Raw genomic sequence first — 21,593 nt, forward strand, 5'->3', positions numbered from 1 at the left:
TCCCGACTGAATTTAAAATCCTCCAGCTGCCAGTGGAATTTGATTTCATGACTGGAACATTAATCCAGGCCTCTAAATTTCTTGTCCAGTAATATCCTACTGATTTATAATGTCACTACACACAAGTGTGCAGAAGAATTTGTAGTTAAGGCTTTATTTAAAAAAGAAATACTTTTAAACAGGAACAGAGAGAATATGAAAACCAAACCATAATACATACGTGAACTGTCTCGGTGTCACTTTGCTGACCTCTTCAATATAAAATGTCACCCTGTGTCCAGCACTGGGTGCATTCTTTGGTATTAAATTTGCAAATTCAAAACTAATTTTCTTCTCCATAAATTTTCTTTTATTTTGACAGATTCACTTGTCATTATTTGCTGTCACCCATCCAGCTCCCCTCCCATTTAACAAATTCATTGCCAAACATGGAGATGAGAATTATTTTACATGCAGCAAATTGTTATTGACTGAAAGAGTTTTGGGAGAGGTTGATGGGAACAGTCCCCAAACCTCCCCTCAACACCTTCCCCGTAGTAATGAACAGCTTGTACACGTGAGCATTTCCACAGGCAGCTGAGGAGAAACAGTCCCTTAGTTCACATAGAGTAAAGCAGCTATTGTGACTGGTCCCCAAACCACATTGCCTGATCCCCAATGGTTCCCTAGTAAGTGTCAAGGGTGAGAACAACATCATGGCCAATTCAGACCTACTGAAAACTCAGAGAAACATACAACCTGGGACAGAGTGAGAGAAACACAAACTGGGAGAAAAAGACACAATCGGCACAGAGGGAGAAAAGCTGGCTGTGATGGACGGTTCTATGACCCAGTTGGCACTTCTTCCATTCGTTAACTATCCCAGTTTCTGACCCTCCTGCTTGTGGACCCTCCCAAACTAGCCTCCCCCCTAATCCTCTGCTTGCTGCCTCTCTAGCTCGTGGCTTTACCCTGAAATCCTGCAACTTGAAACTGCTTGAATTCTTTCAGCTGCTTTCTGCCTCTTGCCATTGGGTGCGCCTCACCCTGGCTTACATCAAGGAAAAGGAAGATGGAAGTGGTGAAAGAAAGAGAGATGGTGATTGGGAAGGTCAGCCAGCAGGAGGTTGGTGAACAGGAGAGGTTGCCAGCAGGGGGTCAGTCAGTGAGAAGGTTGATGGGTCATAGGGTCAGTGAACAGAAGTAGGCCATTTGGCCTTTTGAGCCTGCTGCACTTTTCAATATGTTCATGGCTGATCTGATTTTAACCTCAACTCTGCATTCCTGCATATCCCTGATAATCTTTCATCCCATTGGTCATCAAGAATTAATCTACCTCTGCCTTAAAAATATTTAATGATTCTGCATCCCTTGCTTTTTGAGGAAAGGAATTCCAAAGACTCAAAACTCTCAGACAAAGAAATATTTCCTCACCTCTTGCTTAAACGGGTGATCCTTTCATATTAAGCAATAACTCTCAGTTCTAGATTCTCCTACAACAGGAAACATCCTTTCCACAGCCACCTATGTCATTCCCCTCATTTTCAAATAAATCACCTCTAATTCGTCTGAACTCCAGAGAATATAAGCCTAGCATGTCTAGCCTTTCCTCAGAAGGCAGTCTGCTCATTCCAGGAATTAGTCTAGTAAACCTTCTCTAAACTGGGAGGTTTAGAGAACATCTATGACATCTTTTCATAAGTACAGTGACCAGTATTGTACATAATACTCCAGATGCAGTCTCAACAATACTCTGTATAACTGCAGCATAACCTCCCTACTCTTACATTCAGTTCCCCCTGTGATAAAACATAACATTCTATTGGCCTTCTTGATGACTTGTGTGCCTGTTTGCTAACCTTCTATGATTCATGCACTAGGACACCCAGATCTCTCTGTATCCCTCTCAATTTTGATAATATGCTTTTTTATTCTTTCTGCGAAAATAGATAATTTCACATTTTCACACTTTATAGTCCATTTGTTCAATCTTTGCCCACTCACCTATCTAAATTCTTTTGTAGCTTCCTTAGGTCCTCTTTACAACTCACTTTCCTGCCTATTTTTCTGTCATCAGCAAATTAAGCTTCTGTACCTTTAGTCCCTTCATTCCAATCATTTATAATCAATTGTAAAAAGGTTGCAGCCCCAGCACTAACCCTTTGACACATCACCTCATGACATTCTACCAAACTAAAAAAGACTCACTTATTCCTATTCTCTGCTTCCTGTTAACCAGCCAATCTCCTATTCCTGCCATATGTTGTCCCTACACTATAAGCTTTTATTTTCCACAATACCCTTTGGCATGGTATCTATCAAATGCCTTCTGGAAATCTAAGTTCAGTACTTCCACTATCCCAACGGGTTTTGAGAAGATTTGTAGCTCAGGTTGAGGTTTTGAATGTAGGTTTGCTCGCTGAGCTGAAAGGTTCATTTCCAAACATTTAATTACCTTACTAGGTAACATCTTCAGTGGACCTCATGCAAAGCAATGCTGAAAAATCCTGCTTTCTATTTATACGTTTAGGTTTCTTTAGATTGGTGATGTCATTTCCTGTGGTGATGTCATTTCTTGTGGTGAAGTCACTTCCTGTTCCTTTTCTCAGGGGGTGGTAGATGGAGTCTAACTCGTTGTGTTTGTTGATAGAGTTACGGTTGGAATGCCATGCTTCTAGGAATTCTCGTGCATGTCTTTGTTTGGCTTGCCCTAGGATGGATGTATTGTCCCAGTCAAAGTGGTGTCCTTCCTCATCCACATGTGAGGATACTCGTGAGAGTGGGTCATGTCTTTTTGTGGTTAGTTGGTATTCATGTATCCTGGTGGCTAGTTTTTGGTTTGTCCAATGTCGTGTTTGTTACGATCCTTTCACGGTATTTTGTAAATGACATTAGTTTTGTTCATTGTCTGTATAGGGTCTTTCAAGTTCATTAGCTGCTGTTTTAGTGTGTTGGTGGGTTTGTGGGCTACTATCCCCCTTTAGCTATGCACAAGATATTTCTTCAAAGAACTCTGATAAGTCAAAGTTAAAATGACAACACCAGGTTATAGTCCAATAGGTTTATTTGCAAGCACTAGCTTTCGGAGCACTGCTCCATCATCAGATGGAGGAGTAGTGCTCTGAAAGCTAGTGCTTTAGAATAAACCTGTTTGACTATAACTTGGTGTTGTGAGATTTTTAACATTGTCCACTCCAGTTCAACACTGGCTCCTCCACATTATGGCATCCAATAAAACAATTAGACATGATTTTCCTTTCACAAAATCACATTTGCTTGGTCTAATAACTTTGAACTTAAAGTGCTTTGTTATAACATCATTAATAATAATTTCCTTATGATGAATGCTTTCTGTCTCCTCCCCTTTTGAATGAAGCAATTACATGAGCTATTTGCCATTCTGTGGACCCCTCAAGATTGAGGATGCCCTAGAGGTCAGAATTAGAGTTGTAAGACTGAGAGTGTACAGAGATGGGGGTGGGGGATTTGAAAGGAAACATGGACTTTTTAAGATTGAGACTTTGTTTAAAATAGTGGCCTATGTAGGTTAGTGAGCACAAGGATGATGGATTAATGGCATTAGATGCAACTGTCACCATAGTTAAGAAAACAAAAGGACTCTGGCAGCAGAGTTCTGGTTAAGCACTAATCTATGGAGATTAGAATTCAGGTGGCCAACTAGGGATGCATTTGTATGATCAAACCTGGAGGTAAGATAGGAGGGTTGCAAGGCTTAGCAAATGTTGCCCATCCTTAATTGCCCTTGAATTGAGTGACTTGCAAAGAGCTGGGAGTCACATGTAAACCAGCAGATTTTCTCCCCTAAAGCACATGAATACACCAGATGGGTATTTTACAGCAATCAATGATAGTTTCCTGGTCACCATCATTGAAACTAGCTTTCAATTCTAGATTTTCTTTAAAATTGAACTTAAATTCCACTGGATTTGACCACGAGAGCTCTGGTCTGGGCCTCTGGATTATTATAGTTCAGTGTCATTACCATCACACACAGTCCCCTCACATTCTGTGTCACAATAAGAAATGCATTGAATAATGCACCCTCAGTAATGCTCCACTGGAAATAATGGATTAGTGGTATATGGAGTAGAGGTGTGGTTAGTTGGGAAAGGACGATATAACACTGCTCTTTCAAGTGTCTCTCGGTCCAATTCTTGGAATTCCTTCTCAAACAGCACTCTGGGTCAACTGCAGTGGTTCAAGACAGTTGATCAGCACCTTCTCAAAGGAAACTCAGGTTGGGCAATAAATGTAGTGCAGCCAGCAATGCCCACATCGCATGCCTGAATGTTATGAATTATTCAAGATTCAGTAACTGTGTTATGGACAAACATGTAACCATTTACATGTGACATTCTCCATCCACAAAGCAGGTTTCATGTATTGTTGGTGACAAATTAAATACTGTACCTAGGAAATTAATTTCCAACAGGAAACATCCTTTCCACATCCACCCACATCAGTCCCCTCATGTTTCAATTAAGTCACTTCAAATTCTTCTAAACTCCAGAGGATATAGGCCTAGCCTGCATCACACAACTTTCCTTTGTGAGGTAGCTTTAGATTTAATGGAGCCATGATGACTATTGAAAATATTGATGAATTCTTCCAATTCTACTTCTGTGCAAGTTCAAACCTCCCCCTGTCAGAGTGGGCAAGCTCCTCTCAAGCAAACACAGAGAATGCTGGAGAAACTCAGCAGGTCTGGCAGCATCTGTGGAGGACAATTGAAGATGTCATTTTGGACTCGGGAATGGGGTGATTAGTTGGTAAAGGAAGATATGGGAAGTGTCACCACTGGGTACCAATGGGAACTATTCACCTTTTCAGGAACACAGCAAAGCAAGGAGACCCTGGCTTTGGAAGAGGCAGTGGTGTGGTTGGAGGGTCACGTGACTCATAACCCACAATACCAGGCTCAAACACCACCACAACAGATGGGAAAATTTAAATTCAATAAAAAGCTAGTCAAATGGTGACCATGAAACAGTTGATTGTCAAAAATCTCTGGTTTACTAATCATACCTCAATAATGAGGTCCGGCCTATATATGACTCCAGACCCACAGGAACATGATTGACCTTGAATTGTTTTTTGGCTAATGTGGGGTGAGCATTAAATACTGGCCTAGTCAGCAACATCCTCATCCCATGAACAAATCTAAAAGAAAAGAATGAAGACAGAAAAAAAGAACTTGATACATTCAAACCTACCATGCGTGTAACATTTATTGTTCTATAAATATCTTCATAGTGAACTTTCACAGCATAGTTAACTGGAAAGTAATCCTTCTGTAAATAAAACAGAACTGATCATTAAAACTTTCATGCAAGTGCTTCATTTTGTTTCTAGATTTTTCTATACACTACAGCCAATACCCCAAGACCTAAATCTTTCACCTCAGCCCAACCTCCATCTGCAACTAGGCACTTGATTGGAAAAGGAAGCTCCTTGGTTGCTTCAGACCAATATCCAAATATGTCCATACAACATGGAGCATGTGTTCTGGGAGCTGTGCTCCTTGTCACAGATCAGGGAATTCAAGACCCATTCCAAATTTATAGAATTTCAAACAGCCAATTTATATCCATGCAAATCTTGCCTCTGTGCAAAGAACGAGGGGATGGGATTCATGAGCATCTCATCTCTTCGTGAGAAGGACTAAAGAAATAAGCCTGCTTTTGAAGTGAGATGGCTGGCATGTATGAATTTGGATTCAGTAAACTCCTTCCTTCACTCTCACCCTCACTGGTTAGACTGGATAAGGAATGAAGTAACCCTTGCATTCCCACTTGCCCCTAACCAATCCACCATAGCTGGAAAATCCACTTACCCAGGCGACAGCAGTTCAGGACTAAATTCTGCTCTGATATCCCTCTCCATCTTTAAATGACCCACCAGCACAAGATAAAGGTGGACATGAGGATAGGTCTGGGAAGGCTGTGAAATGACAGAACCATGACCCTGGCAGTAAACACCATCAAGGGATCAGGACACAAGATCAGGAAGGTGTTTGGAGAAAGGATATGTAATTCTATGGGAGGCCTGTGAATGGGACCATTCCCCCAGCGGAAAGATTTCAAGTCTAAAACATTGGGGGCTTTGACCCCATGTATGTAAGTTGCAAAGCATCACTTACCAAATATCTGACCCGCAGACCATACTGTAGTTCACTATTTAACTCCAACAAATGGACACACTGTGAGTACACAACAGCAAGAACTCCAAGCAGACTGAAATCTACAGGAAATGAAAAATTGAACAATTACCTAAATTCTGTTGAAATTCAGCATGAAATAATAGTCATCAAACTGATACAACGACTAACTCAATTAACTGAAACACTAGGCACTGTTGTAACCTGACAGAACCCAGCCCTTTATCTCACTCTCCAATTGTGATGTCTGGTTGTAGTTTGAACAATCAATGTTTCTCCCCTGTCATTTCATTACGTCTTCTTGATCCCATGATAACATTTCTGCCCTACATCTGCTGCAATGTTCCAGTGAAGCCCAGTGCTAGCTGGAGGGACAGCATCTCATTTTTCTTTTTGCATACTTTACAGCACCCAGAATGCAACACTGAGCTCAATAACTTCACATGAAAAGGTTATCCTGCATTTTGTTTTTTTTTCCCCCTTCTGCCGACTACATCAGGTTTTCATATTTTTTGCCTCATTAAGAGCTCACTATTATTCTACAACTAGCACCTACTTTGGTTCGGTCACTTCACCTACTAAATTACCACTCTATTTACCTTTTATTCCATTTTGTTTTATTTTATTCCACAACACTCTTGGTGTCTAATCTCTCTCACCCTCCGGTTCCATTGATCCTTTCTGCATTTTCAACAGCGGAGAGCCCCTCACATTAGTTCCAAAGAAGAGTCATAGTGGACTTGAAACATCAACACTGATTTTCTCCTATGGATTCTGGCAGACCTGCTGAGTTCTGCAGCATTTTCTCATCTTATTTCTATTACTTTGCTTGGCCGATTCATCCAAATATTTATTATTGAACACAAAGTTTATTCTTCACTAATTAGCTTCTATTTCCTCTGGTTCTCATTTATGTTGTAGTAATATTCAGTTTATTTTAGCTTAGCTCAAAATGTTACATTAGTCAAAAAGGTAACCTTTCAACCTCTGCCGTTCTGTCTGTAAATCCATGTTTGAGGCTGAGGTGAATCTCAGAATCTGGTTACTGGTGAATCACACCCCTGCTATGTTCTACAGAACTGTACCAAGATTTGATGGTGTGCTGGAGGCAGTGGGTTGTATATCCGCAACATTAGGCTTTAAAGTGCAAGATGGCCATAGTGGGGAAAGTGGTTTTGTGACAATAGCAGAGTACTTTGAACAGAAGGAAAATCCAAAAGATTTTACAACCTCTTAAAGTTTGTTTGATCTTTCCCAAATCACTTAATCCCGTTCAGAGGTTTTGCTGAATAGCCTGTGGCCAAAACACTCTGTTCACTCCTTGTGAAGTGGTTTTGTGACATGGATTATTAAGTTATTTGATTTAAATGAGTTCTTTATTCTGAAACTTCTTTTTGCTGATGTATGGCATTATAATTTTGTGCTGGTTTCGACCTTATTTTACAGTAATTTTAGAAATTTCTTTAGGAGTCAATGATGGAAATAATTGCTAAAGGTTATTGGCTGTTCAAAAATTAGCTGTATACCAGGTATATTTTCTTTGGAACAAAAGGAGACTATTTGGATGGAAAAGTACTAGTGTAATCCCTGGCTTGCCATAGTCATGTGATCTCAGCATGAGGCAGGCAGCAATCATACAGTTTAAGACAGATATAGCACAAATCAGACAGTTGAACTTAAAGAAAGTGTAATGTTAGGATGCAGCTGAGATAGAGTGATGAAGAGGTGGATAGAAGCACACCAACTGTTACAAAGCATATTCCATCCTAAATGTCTCTGAAGAACAGAAAAGCAGAAATTTTGAAAGCTTTGAAGGCAAACTTTGAACCTAAATTGACTGATACACGTGAATAGTTTGTGTTCCATATTAGAACTAAATGTGAAAAAAGTGCAGATTGATAGAAATGTGACTGTATTAATACAGCTCACAGAATCCTTTGAATTTGAGCACTTGAAAGCTAATCTCATTGATAATAGAATTATTGTGGCAGAAGAGATCCTACTGTGATATGTTGACCAAGAGAAGAAAACTGAATCTCAAAGTAGTTATAAATATGTAGGCAAAAGCAAGGACTGCTGATGCTGGAAATCAGAGTCTATATTAGAGCGGTGCTGGAAAAGCACAGCAGGTCAGGCAGCATCCGAGGAGCAGAAAACAAAAGATGTTTCGGCAAAAGCCCTTCATCAGGAAGGTCGATTTTTCTGCTCCTCGGATGCTGCCTGACCTGCTGTGCTTTTCCAACACCACTCTGCTCTAGTTATAAATATGTGCAGAATCTCTGAGCTTATAAACCAATAGCACATATATGGAAAAATGTGTCTTGTGTACTATGCACCCAGACCTATTATTATTTTAATCCTAACCCTAACCCTATTTTAATCAGGAACCCAGACCAATCCGTTGTGTTGAAAAACAGGCAATTTGTTTCAAGCTCAACATTGTGGAGAAAAGCAACAAGTATCCACAGAAGCAAAAGAAAATATATGAATAGGAAGGGTTTAGAGGGATATGGGCCGGGTGCTGGCAGGAGGGACTAGATTGGGTTGGGATATCTGGTCGGCATGGACAGGTTGGACTGAAGGGTCTGTTTCCATGCTGTACATCGCTATGACTCTAATACATGTTGAATGTAGGGTAAACACAGTGTTTTAACTACAAGGAGCTAAATATTTTGCATACAAGTGTTTCACTGGGCAGAAAATAAATAAGCCTATAAAAACTATATTATTGCTACAGAAATTTCAGGCAATGATTCTGATAAATCAAGTGTGGCCAAGAGAGAGACTGGACAAAGATTCTGCCAATTCAGTCTACACCTTACAGCAGGTTGGCAACATCAAATATAACGGAGGAAATAGTGTAAATATTGTGATGAAGACAAGAGAATATATCAAACTAAAATGAAGTGCCAGATGGACACTGGTGCTTCCTGGAACATTATGAGCTTCACAGACCTACTCTAAAAAATGTGATGCTCACCTCAAAAGGACAAATTAGTCTGACAGTAGAACACAATGACAAAACTGAAAGATGACACAGACACAAAGTTAAAGCCACTCATCTCAGCAGAAGTAAGTTGACAGCTCAGACATTAAATGTACTAGAAGAGATATACAGTGTTTCACAGGCCACACTGACTGACAAACACACAATGAAACAGTGTGTGGTAGAAAGGATCCAAATTCAGGAATACAAAAGAAACTTATGCCAAGCTCAAAATGAAAAGACCGCCTTACTGGATACAACTAAAAGGAAAGAGGTTCTCTGGCAATAGTGGGAATCAGCAGAATCAGCTGGGAAGATTTGGAAACAAAACTAGTGAGTGCATCATTCCAACCTGCCATTGGAGGAAAAGCTGACAAGGAGAACACTACCTAGAACAACGAACAAAACTATTCGCTATTCATAGAATAGTTGTTGGCATTCTGGGTAACTTGAGTAATTCTCATCATAAATGATAGTGTATGCAAATTTATTTCGTGGCAATGAGTGTGATATTGTGAAATTGTACTAATATGCTTCCCAGCTTGCTGTAATGATGTGACATTTGCAAAATGCACTCCTGCAGACAACCATCTTACACCCAATTCATAAAATCACTGTACAAACCAGACTATTGTCTTGTGAACTAGTAACAGAAGCTGAAGAGTAGCTGACATGAGAGATGTAGATTGTGTGACAGGAAGCCCTTATTGCCCTTGATCACAGCCAGGAACTATGGAATATAAGAATGTAAGAAATAGGAGCTGGAGTACATCCCCTGGCCCTTAAGCCTACTCTACACTCAACAAATCATGGTTGATCTGCGCCAGGCCTCAACTCATATTTAAAGTTAACTCAGCATAGCTGTTATCTTACATTTTAAAAATCTATCCACCTCTTCAAGTACATTGAGATCAACCTAGGTCTCAATGCCAGCAAAACCAAGGCACTCATTTTTGACTTTCGACGGGATGTTACACATGCCCCCCTACTCATTAACAGCACAGAGGTGGAACGAGCTCCTGGGAGCGGTCATCCACAACAAGCTTTCTTCATGTGGACGCACTGGTTACAAAGGCCCAACAACATCTCTTCTTCCTCAGGTAGCTGAGGAAATTTGGCATGACAGCGAATACCCTTGCCAACTTTTATAGGTGCACCATTGAGAGGATTCTGTCTGGATGTATCACTACCTGGCAACTTTACCATTCAAGATCGGAGACGGTTACAGAGAGTGGTGAACTCGGCCCAGACAATCACAAAGGCCCACCTCCCATCTATAGAATCCATCCACCAGGCCCGCTGTCAAGGAAAGGCTGCCAGCATTCTCCAAGATCCATCCCACCCTGGCAATGTTTTTCTACAACATCTACCATCGGGGAGAAGGTACAAAAGACTGAACACATGCACCAGCTGGTTTCGTAACAGTTTCTACCCTACTGTTAGAATACTGAATGGACTCAAACTCTTAACATTTATCTGTACCTGTGTTTTTGTTTTTGCCGCTGTTTATCTATTATTTACTTATCTATGCTACTTAACTCTGTGATCTGTCAGTATTGCTCGCAAGACAAAGCTTTTCACTGTGCCTTGGTATACATGACAATAAATTCAATTCAATACTTAGTGATCCAGCCTCCACCACTCTCTGGGAGAAGAAATTCCTCTGCATCTGTTTTAAAAGAGTGCTCCCTCATTCTGTAACTATGTCCTCAAGTTCAAAATTCTCCCACCAGTAGAAGCACCTCAATATCTACCCTGTGAGGCCCCTCAGAATCTTCTATGTTTCAATAAGATCACTCCTCACTCCTCTAAACTCGAATGAATAAAGGCCTAATCTGTTTAGAATAGGAGGCAAGAGGCAACAGCACCACACTTTGACTCTCCCTCTCCAGCATCTGCAGTCCTCACTTTCTCCAAAGCACTTGAAGAGCCATAACCTACAGGGCTACTGACCCAGAGCTGGAATTATTTATTGTTATTATTTCTTTTTATTATTATTGAACTATTGAGCAAGACAAAACTCAATGGATTTCCAGAGACTAACAATATCACGTGATGTAGAGATTTTATGGCAGTGTTTTTGAGGTAGATGATCAACAGAGCAAGCTAGACAGACTAAATGGTCTTCCCTTCTTCCTGTGTTCCAATGAAAGTGAGACTAGGCTGGCTGGACTGGATATATCTCGGTTTGTGCAACACGATGGATCAAACAGCCTCCACCCATGCTGTAAATTTATATGACCCTCTGAATTATATAGTCAGTACCTGACAGAAGTCCAGCTAGAGAAAGATCACTTTCACATTGCTGCTGCCAGGATCTTGCTAGGTAAAACTTACTGCCACATTTTTACATTTGAGGAAGTGACTAAACTTGGAAAATAAAAAGTATTTGTTGGCTGTTCAAACACACTGGAATGCCTGGAGGTCATGAAATGGGAGTTTTCTTTTTCCTTCTGTCTAGTTTGGCTGACCCCCCAGACTGTTTAAACTTTGTATTCATGGGCATCCGATGAGGCTTCAATCTGTCCACTGCCTATCAAGTTTTCCTCAGATGGGCTTTGAAAAGGTATCAAAACTCTATCCATCCCAGTGTAGTTTCCGAGAATAATATACTTTTAAAAAACACAGTCACCGTAGTTCAGGAGTCCACCTCAGAAATCCCAGTACCGCACAGGAGAAAAGAATTTGGACCCAGCCCAAGGACTTTACAATAGTGAAGGCCTGAGTTATGTTTAAGTTGTATTTTCAGGAGCTTTTCCTGGTTTTACACAGTAGCATGTGCCATGGAATTTATTCACCTTCCAAATAGTGCCTTGCTGGACAATAAAGAGCAGGCAGCTGCGATTTGTCTGGAAAAGCTGGTGTGTCCAGATGTGGTCAGGTCTTGTCTTACAAAGCTCTGCCTCAGCACTTTTGGTTCCAGACAGAGTTTGCAGTGAAAGAACTGTAGCTGAAGCTGAACCCAAACACTGCTTTCAGGGATTGGATTTTAGGAATGGTGCACCCTGACAACATCACACCCTACCCCGACAAATAGGACAATCTGGAAACTGTCCCCCTCAGTGGGATACTCAACAATTAAGGGTGAGACCCTCACGTTCAAGGTTGGGGATTGTGTAGTCCCAACAGTGCTACATTCAGGTGGTGGTCACTACTGGGATTACAGACACTTGATCTGGAGCCCAGACTGGGACACTGGTTGGCAATCCCCAGAACATGGGATGTGTGAGAGGGGTGAAGGTGCAAGTTAGATATGGCAAGAAGGGGAGTGGAGGAGCAAAGAGTCAAAGGGACCATATGACGTGGATGGCCTACAAGGGAAGTTCCCCCTTGCCTGACACTAGCTAACCCAGTGGAAAATGCCAGGCTTCCACTTTGCATGCAACTCCTCTTTCCTTAAGTAAAATAGTGGCAGAGGTGGGATGAACCACTTACATAACCATTAAGGATCTCAATGGGTGACTCACAATGCCTCGAGCACCCATTCCAGTAATATGGAAGTCAGGTCAGGGAGCATTTTACAAGCCACTTTGCCTTCTAAAATCTGACAAGATTAAAAACTCCAGTCCTGTTTCTACAATGCCTTCTCACTGTGGTTACTACTTAGAGTCTTAAATATAATTCATGCTCAACGATTCTGGCCCCTCACCATCTCCTCTCTGGCAGAGTGCCCAACATTCATTGTTAATAATCTTATAGTCTTGATGCAACATGTTGGTAGAGGAGTGTGGTTGCAGTTTGAGTTATTGGCACCAGGCTCATATCAAACAAGAAACATTAGAAGTGAGCAGCACGGTGGCTCACAGCACCAGGGGCCTGGGGCTCAATTCCAGCCTTGGGTGACTGTGTGTGTGGAGTTTGCACATTCTCCCCATGTCTGGGCATTCCAGTTTCCTCCCGAATCCCAAAGACGTGTAGATTAGGTGAATTGATTATACAAAATTGCCCATAGTGCTCATGGATGTGTAGGTTAGGTGCATTAGTCAGGGGTAAATATAGTGTAATAGGGTAGAGGAAATGGGTCTGGGTGGCTTACTCTTTGGAGGAATTGTTGGGCCAAATGGCCTGTTTCCACAGTGTAGGGATTCTATGATGGCTAAAATAAGTGGCCAGAATCTGATGCGGGCAGAAAACTTTCAGAGACAGGTCTGGTAGACATATAGTGGCAGACTTTACTCACTGGCTGTAATCACAGTTCTCGTGCATGCCAAAACAGTTTTGAAAGACTCCTACCATTATTTGGATAGCTGCATGGTTGACTTTAAAATAAAAATATTCTGGCCAATTCAGCACACCCAAGTGCAGACTGGATGGAGACATACCCAAAGCTGACCTAATCTGTAAGAAGACTCCAAAAAGCCTGTATGGGAATTCATCACTTAACAATAAAGTTGATGTTTTGGCTGAACTGCTTCCTGTGGGTCTCAGGGGCTGGAGTCTGAAGGTATCTCCAAGTCTAACATGAACTCAGTTCAGCAAATATTCACCCCAGGATTTTCCTATTTGCATTTAAAGTAAGATGAGGAGCAATTTTCATGGTGTCGAGTCCATCACTGCAATGAACAAATTTTCTCACAATATTCTGCTTTTCTGGCCATTAAACATACAACAGATGTTGCATGTATTTCCCAGGAAATTGTGTAGCTGAAAAGATAAATAGACAAAGTCTTTTCCCTGGGATGGGAGAGTCCAGAACTACAGGACATAGGGTTAGGGTGAGAGGGAAAAGATATAACAAGGAGCTAAGGGGCAAATTTCATGCAGAGGGTGGTGCATGTTTGGAATGCAATACTGGAGGAAGTGGTTGAGGCTGGTACAATTACAGCATTTAAAAGACATCTGGATGGATTTGTGAATAGGAAGTGTTTAAAGGGAAAAGGGCCAAGTGCTGTCAAATGGAACTAGATTAGATTAGGATATCTGGTCAGCATAGATGAGTTGAACCGAAGGGTCTGTTTCCATACTGTACATCTCTATGATTCTATAGGTGATGCACAAGTCAGAAGAAAAGGATTTGGCAGCATGTGGTTAGCACGACTGCCTCAGCATGAGGGACCTGGGTTTGATTCCACTGGGCGACTGTGTGGAGTTTGCACATTTTCCCCGTGTCTGCATGGGTTCCCTCCAGGTGCTCTGGTTTTCTCCCACACAGTTCAAAGATGAGCAGGTTGGGTGGATTAGCCATGCTCAACATTAGGGTGGTGCTGGAAAAGCACAGCAAGTCAGGCAGCATCCGAGGAGCAGGAAAAAAAAATAAAATCGACATTTCAGCCCAAAGCCCTTCATCAGGAATGAGGCCATGCTAAATTGCGCATAGTGTCAAGGGATGTTCAGGCTAGAAGTATAAGCCATGGGAAATGCAGGGCTACAGAGATAGGATAGGAAGGTGAATTTGGGTGGGATACCTTTCCGAGGGTCAGTGTGTACTCAATGGGCCAAATGGCCTGCCCCCACTCTCGTAGGATTCCATGATTCTAAAGTGTACGCCACTGCGGGATCTTCCAGCTTACACATCTATGTGCTTTAAAGTCCAGCAACACACATTTGCAAGGAACTACCTCATAATCTGCGGTGCCTGAACACAATGTCACAGAAGAAAGGCAAGCTAGCTCTCCATTCCAAGACAGTGATCCAGAGACGCTGGTTGAGAGTGGTAGTTTTCATGCTGACCACTAATGGAGGGTACACCAACCAACCCAGTAGCCTGGATAGAAATCATACCTCTAGCCAGTGAGGCAACCTGAATGAAAAGGGATGCCCAGGAATGTCACAAGAAGGTCAATGATCTTCTATGCTCCACAACAGTAAGTTCCACCATCATCTCTCTGCTACCTGACAATTGAGGTTAACCATTTAGTCTACACTGTCATGACACAAGCATCTCACCAAGGCTCGTGGACTACAACTATCTGTACTGCATGCATCTTGTACACTCAAGAACTCACACTCGCCTCATTCTCCCAAACTACTAACCCTTCATGCCCTTTGTACTTCTTACTCACTCATGGAGACAACTCATCACCTTTCCTGCTTGTTCACGGTATCTAACTGCTCTTGCATCCCCTTTCATTATACTCAATCCCTCCCTGATTTGATTCAATTTGATCCAATCCAATCTAATCCTATCCTAGGAAAAACTAGCCAAACCTCCCAGACTTGCTGTCTCCATGACTAGGCTACCTGTGATCCCTGCACTCAGTCTGCAGGATTACTGATGGTCAACCTGCTGTACTACAGTTGCTTGAGCCCCTTGACAGAGTGTGCTGGTATCCCCTGCCTGACTATAGTCCTCCTTCAACCCACCAAGACAAGACATTTCCTCTTTGACTTTCACAGATTGTCATTTACTTGAAGCACGTGGTGTGTTTACCATATAAACTGTTTAACATCAGAGCAGCTGCAGTTTCAATGTGGTATAGTGCTGCACAACAACATGACCATCCCCTGTCTGATTGACTTTTCAGCCCTACCCAGTGTGGCACAGAACTGCCTGACTCTCCATCTGCACAGAACAGCAAGCTAAACCACAGAGGCAGGCTGCATGCAATGTGATGCTAAAGTCAGTGAACATTAAGAGAGCAATCTAAGAGCTGAAATCTGTGTGTGCCCCTGTCCCTGCAGTAGCATCCTATGTAGATGCATGAGATTCACGGCTATCCCAGCACTCAGAGTGAAAGCAAGAAGCATGCAAGTCTTAAATGTCCATCAGCTCTAAAGTGGTGTTGGAGGCCTAAAACGTAGTCCAAAATGGTTCGAAAGCAGGTATGATAATGTGATGAGCTGGTAGTTTTCTGATACAGAGTTGGATGGGTGAATAGTCGAGGAGGATTGGGGCCTCAGAGTGAACAGAGGTATTATTGTAAATAACAAGTTATATGATGACCCAATGAAGGTAAGCATATTATAGGCCTTCTTGACAACCTTATTTACTAATGTTGCCATTTTCAGGGAACTGTGGACCTGGACCTAGATTTCTCTATGTTGATGCTACTAATTGTTTTGCTATTTACTGTATACTTCCCTCCTGAATTAGATCCTCCAAAATGCCTTACCTCGCTTTTGTCTGGATTAAACTCCATCTGCCATTTCTCTGCCCAAGTCTCTAGCCTATCTATATCCTGTTGTATCCTCTGGCAATCCTCCTCACTATCCGCAGCTCTCCCAATTTTGTCATCTGCAAACTTACTAATCAGGCCATCTACATGCCAGCACAGGTCCCTGCTGAACACCAATGGTCACAGTTCTCCAATCTGAAAACCACCTTTCACTGCTACTCTCAGTTTTCTATGACTAAGGCAGTTCTCTGTCCATCTTACCAGCTCACTGTGGATCCCATGTGACTTCAACTTTTATATCAGTCTGCCATGAGGGACCTTGTTAAAGGCTTTGCTAAAGTCCATATAGACAAAACCTACCACCCTGCCCTCATTAATCTTTATTACTTCTTTTAAAACCTCAGTCAAGTTTATAAGGCATGAATTTCCCTGCACATAGCCATGTTGCCTTTTGCTAACAAAACCATATTTCCCCAAATGTGAGTGAATCCTATCCCGAAGAATCTTCTCCGATAATTTCCCTACCCTTCACATAAAGCCCACCAGCCTGAAATTTCCCAGATTTTCCCTGTTGCCCTTCCCATCTGTCTATGACTCAGAAACAATGGTATTCTCTGAACATTGCAACATGCCTCTTTCTGTATCAGGTGTCAGAGGAACAGGTTTTGTTATTATGCATTCTACGTCATTCAGGCTAGAGAACATATTCAGCAGAACCAGTTGCATGATTCACAGAATTTAGGGGTCAGCTCTGTGTCAACAGCTTCTATGCATTCATCCTTGGGAGTTGGAGCTGTCACGTTGCAATACCTTGGATGAAGTACCATAAGCTTCAATTTGCTATGACTGCCCCTGAATCCCCTCAGTCAGCTTCTCACTCCTACCTCTTCACCCCTCCCTTCCTCCCCCATTCCAGAAACTATAGCTCAAAAATCAAGGCTGACACATCCAGTGCATAGAGAGGGAATGCTGTTTTCTGAAGTGGATATAACATTTCCCATGCCACCATTCAAAGAACAAGACGTTTGGCCACAGTAAATACCCACAAAAATAGGTTATTTGATCATTATCACATTGCTGCTTTCCTATGTTAAACAGTGACTACACTTCAAAAATATTTCTTGAGCTATAAGGCACTTTGTGACATCCTAAGTTTGAGAGAGATGCTATTATAAATGTAATGCTTTTCACATTAGAATTTAGCAGGACAGGAAAATCTCATGAGGCCAAATAAACCTATCTTTTCCAGGAATTAGCCCCACCATGCTTTCACTTGTGTTGTTATTCACTCCTTTCTCTGTAAATTTTCATCCGTAGCCACACACCCTCACTATTTCTAAATCATACCCTCCAAGATATCTGCATTCCTACAAAAAATTTTGACCTCGTGTATTCCTACTTTCCTTTGATCTATTATTAGCAGACATTCTTTCAATTTCCTAGGCCTTGTGAAAAAAAATCTATTCTTTGTGTTGATAGCACAATTGTAGCAGATTGAAACATTTGAGCACAGGATGTTCCACTTTAGATTTGATTCTGGCTGTGGAGCAGTGGTCGTGTCCTTACCCCTAGTCCAGGAGACCTGGGTTCAAGTCCCACCTGCTCTAGTGGAGTGTAATAACACCTCTGAACAGGTTGATTAGGAAAATATGTTAAATTAAAATAATAAAAGTGGGACACTCTGGGACAGTATCAGTCACTGAAAACAATTTAAGGCTCACCTGAACAGCACACAGTCAGTCAGTCTCAATCAGAGCTAGTGTCAAAAGAGAAAACTAAACCAGGTGTCTCCATACAGCTAAAGTACTACTATTACTCTGATGTGCTGGGGCCACATTGAAATTCCAGGAACTATTTGATTGCTGAGAATTGAGGCTTGATGTAGCTGGAGGGTCTACAGTGGGGGCAGTGCCAACATAGTGAAACTAGCTGACTGCAAATGAATTAGAATTGTGTCATGATCAGTTTCTGGAATTCAGCCATGAGAATCCAGAGGCACCCAGTTTTTTCCCTTCCTCTTTCTCTCTCCCTCCTTCTCTCTAGGAAAAGATATCAAATACTGAGGAGGTAAGCAGTCTTTGAGGCAGTCCAGGTTGGAGCAGCTATTGACAAAATTCAAAGACTTAATCTTTAAAATCTTGAAATCCTTTGTGCAACAGAAAACTTTCAATGAGATTTAGTTACTCAGTGTCACTAATGTGTTGGTGAGTTACTAAGAAATCTGTGGTGATATATCTTGACTACATCTCTTATTTAATGTCCTTTGAGAGTGTTCGAACCACAGATTGCCTGTTAACCAATATTTACCTCATGTTAATTCTGGATGACAGAATGTAACTTGTCATAGATAGTTTGCTTTGCTGATCTTGCATGGCAAAATTAATTTTGTGTTTTCAAAGCTTGTTGAAAACATTACATGGAATCTCATGTTTTTAGTTTCTTGGGAGGCATCTATGATTTCAAACTTTATCTGCTTTAAACTATCAATCTTACTGTTCTCTAGCCAGATTGTAATATAAGTTTGGCATCAAAGATCATAACAGCCCTAAGCACATGGTTGTGTTTCCTAAACTTCTTCCTCTTTCCTCCTTTAAACAATGTCTTAAAATCCACTTATTTGACCAAGCTTTTAGTAATCTGTCCTCATATCTTCTGTTGTCAGGCCATCATCCCCTAATGGTAACTGTTACACTCTCCTGGGTGACTACTACCTAACTGATTATTTGACATTTTTTGATTTTTAATTCTAATACCTCCTTATGTGGTTTGGTACAAAGTTTTGTTAGACAACACTGATGGATCAAAAACTTGGATCAGTTGTCAGTTATCATCTGAAACATTAACTCAATTGTCACTCAACAGATATACCAGACCTGCTGAGTTACTCTAGTACTCTGTATTTTAGTTCAAAGTTCCAGCAAGTGCAGAGTTTTACATTTGCATGGTTAGTATTGTGATGTTTTAACCAGGATAAAGGTGCTACATAAATGCAAATTGTTGTAGTTCCTTATCATTGCCATTTTTGAGGTTTGAGCAAAAAGTTTTGAGTTGCTTGGATCTAAAGGACTTTTGGGAAATCATCCAGGTGAGAGTGTATGCTTTTAAACAAATCTTCCTGTAGCTTTCCAATATTAGCTGTGCATTGATACTTAACATCCAAGTGCAGTTTCAGGCAAATTTTCAATTATACTTCAATGACCATACCCTGTTGCTAATGCTCGAACAAAATGGTTGGTTGCAATATATGTTAATTTGAGTTAGTGAGTGTTGGGTGAATGGAGTGTGGGGAAGAAACAAACCTATAATTTGAAAGAATTACACATGGGCTAGGGTGTATGTGAGATCCTTGTCCAACTCCCTCACCAGTGGAGTTAAAAAATGCTCCCTTCTGTATTCCAACAAAAGTGGAACCAAATAATGTAATATCATCACAAGTTCAGCAGAAAGTCAATCTGAATATACATCCATCCCTCTTTTGCCGTTCATGCTCTCTGCTTCATTTTGTGCTACCTATACACTATGTTGGTCTCAGGTATCTCAAGCTGTGGGTCTCTATTCACACACGGTCTTTGAAATGGTGTCGTCCTTACCTCCATGGACAAGTACATATATTTATTCATAGTACTGGGTGGCACGGTGGCCCGCAGTGCTAGAGACCCGGGTTCAATTCCTGCCTCGGGCAATGGTCTGTGTGAAGTTTGCACATTCTCCCCGTGTCTATGTGGGTTTCCTCTGGGTGCTCCAGTTTCCTCCCAGAGTCCAAAGATGTGCAGATTAGGTGAATTGGACATGCTAAATTGCCCGTAGTGTTAGGTGGATTAGTCAGGGGTAAATATAGGGGGGTGGGTTTCTCTTCAGAGGGTCGGTGTGGACTTGTTGGGCCGAAGGGCCCGTTTCCACACCGTAGGTAATCTAATCTATAAACGGGAACATAGGAAGTTGAGGGGCGATCTGATAGAAGTTTACAAGATTGTGAATGACATGGAAGAGTGGAAAGTCTGAGGCTTTTTCCCACGGTGGAGGGGTCAATTACTAGGGGACATGGGTTCAAGGTGCAGGGTGGGGGAGATGTTTAAAGGAGATGTGTGAGGCAAGTTTTTCCACACAAAAAGTGTGGTGAGTGCTTGGAATGCACTGCCAGAGGTGGTGGTGGAATCAGACACAACAGCAGCATTCAAGAAGTACCTGGACAAATACATGAATAAGAAGGAAATAGAGGGATAAGGATCCTGTAAGTGAAGGCAGTTTTCTGGCATAGCTTTTAAAACTTCTCTCTTCACATGTTCATTCTAGATGGTGTCTTCTGTTACTTATGTTAGAGTCATAACATCATGATTTACATGAATCTATTACACTAGATTTCTACCTTCCATTTCCACTATCTGTTCATCTGGTATTGTGCAACATTCCTGACACTCCTGATTACAAGTTAATGAAAAATGTAAATAACCCGCTGAGCAAAACTAACAAAGCAATTCATGATTTTTTTTAAAAAAAAGTAACAAATAAAAATTGATTCCCAAGTGCCACAGAGCTAATTAAAAGAACATTTGGGGATCTGATTGAGACATATAAGATTACGAAAGGATTGGACACTCTGGCAGCAGGAAACATGTTTCCGCTGATGGGCGAGTGCCGAACCAGAGGACACAGCTTAAAAATACGGGGTAGACCATTTAGGACAGAGATGAGGAGAAACTTCTTCACTCAGAGTGGCGGCTGTGTGGAATGCTCTGCCCCAGAGGGCAGTGGAGGCCCAGTCTCTGGATTCATTTAAGAAAGAGTTGGATAGAGCTCTGAAAGATAGTGGAATCAAGGGTTATGGAGATAAGGCAGGAAGAGGATACGGATTAGGAATGATCAGCTATGATCATATTGAATGGCGGTGCAGGCTCGAAGGGCTGAATGGCCTACTCCTGCACCTATTGTCTATCTAATTTAAAAAGCAAAGCTAGATTAGGCTGTAACTTCTGGACATAAGAGATGGGGGAAGGGACTATGCCAGAGCTAAGGAGTTGTGATTAACTTACACGACCTACTGTAATGGTGCACAGTCTGTGCTGTTCTTGGTAGAATTCATCTGGAAGTAGGGGTCTGAAGTAGGTTGCTTTTCAGCCTTAGCTTTCCTCAAATTTCAGCCTTGTTTTGTAGCTAGGCTGTTTGGAGAGGAAAGAGAAAGGTCACAGCGTATGGGTGTGTTCCCATTCTGAACAGTGCGTGACTGTGCGCGTGAGTGTCAGTGTGTGTCTGAATTTTCGACTTACTCACAGTCTCAGGGATCACTCTCATTCTTCCCATCGACGTGCTAACACTCAGATACTCTCACTCATTTTCACACCACACCAATCAGGAGTAGGAAGAGCTAGGCTTGGTGCCAGCGCATCACGCCACCAAG

General features: G+C 41.7%; 1 protein-coding gene across 1 annotated transcript in view; it reads right to left on the bottom strand.

The window, feature by feature from the left end:
- The window catches only part of il34 (interleukin 34), a 65,674-nt gene that overhangs the window by 14,989 nt on the left and 29,092 nt on the right, over positions 1 to 21,593 (bottom strand). The window contains exons 4-6 of the mRNA XM_087995620.1: positions 17,583 to 17,587; positions 6,140 to 6,240; positions 5,214 to 5,291 (exon numbers count right to left, since the gene is read on the bottom strand). Coding sequence (XP_087851746.1) covers positions 5,214 to 5,291; positions 6,140 to 6,240; positions 17,583 to 17,587 — 184 coding nt within the window. The remainder of the gene's footprint in view (positions 1 to 5,213; positions 5,292 to 6,139; positions 6,241 to 17,582; positions 17,588 to 21,593) is intronic.

The sequence above is a fragment of the Chiloscyllium plagiosum genome, unplaced genomic scaffold (assembly GCF_037043375.1).
Source record: "Chiloscyllium plagiosum isolate Xiang-an unplaced genomic scaffold, Cpla_swu_hap1 HiC_scaffold_17, whole genome shotgun sequence".
In the NCBI taxonomy this organism is placed as follows: domain Eukaryota; kingdom Metazoa; phylum Chordata; class Chondrichthyes; order Orectolobiformes; family Hemiscylliidae; genus Chiloscyllium; species Chiloscyllium plagiosum.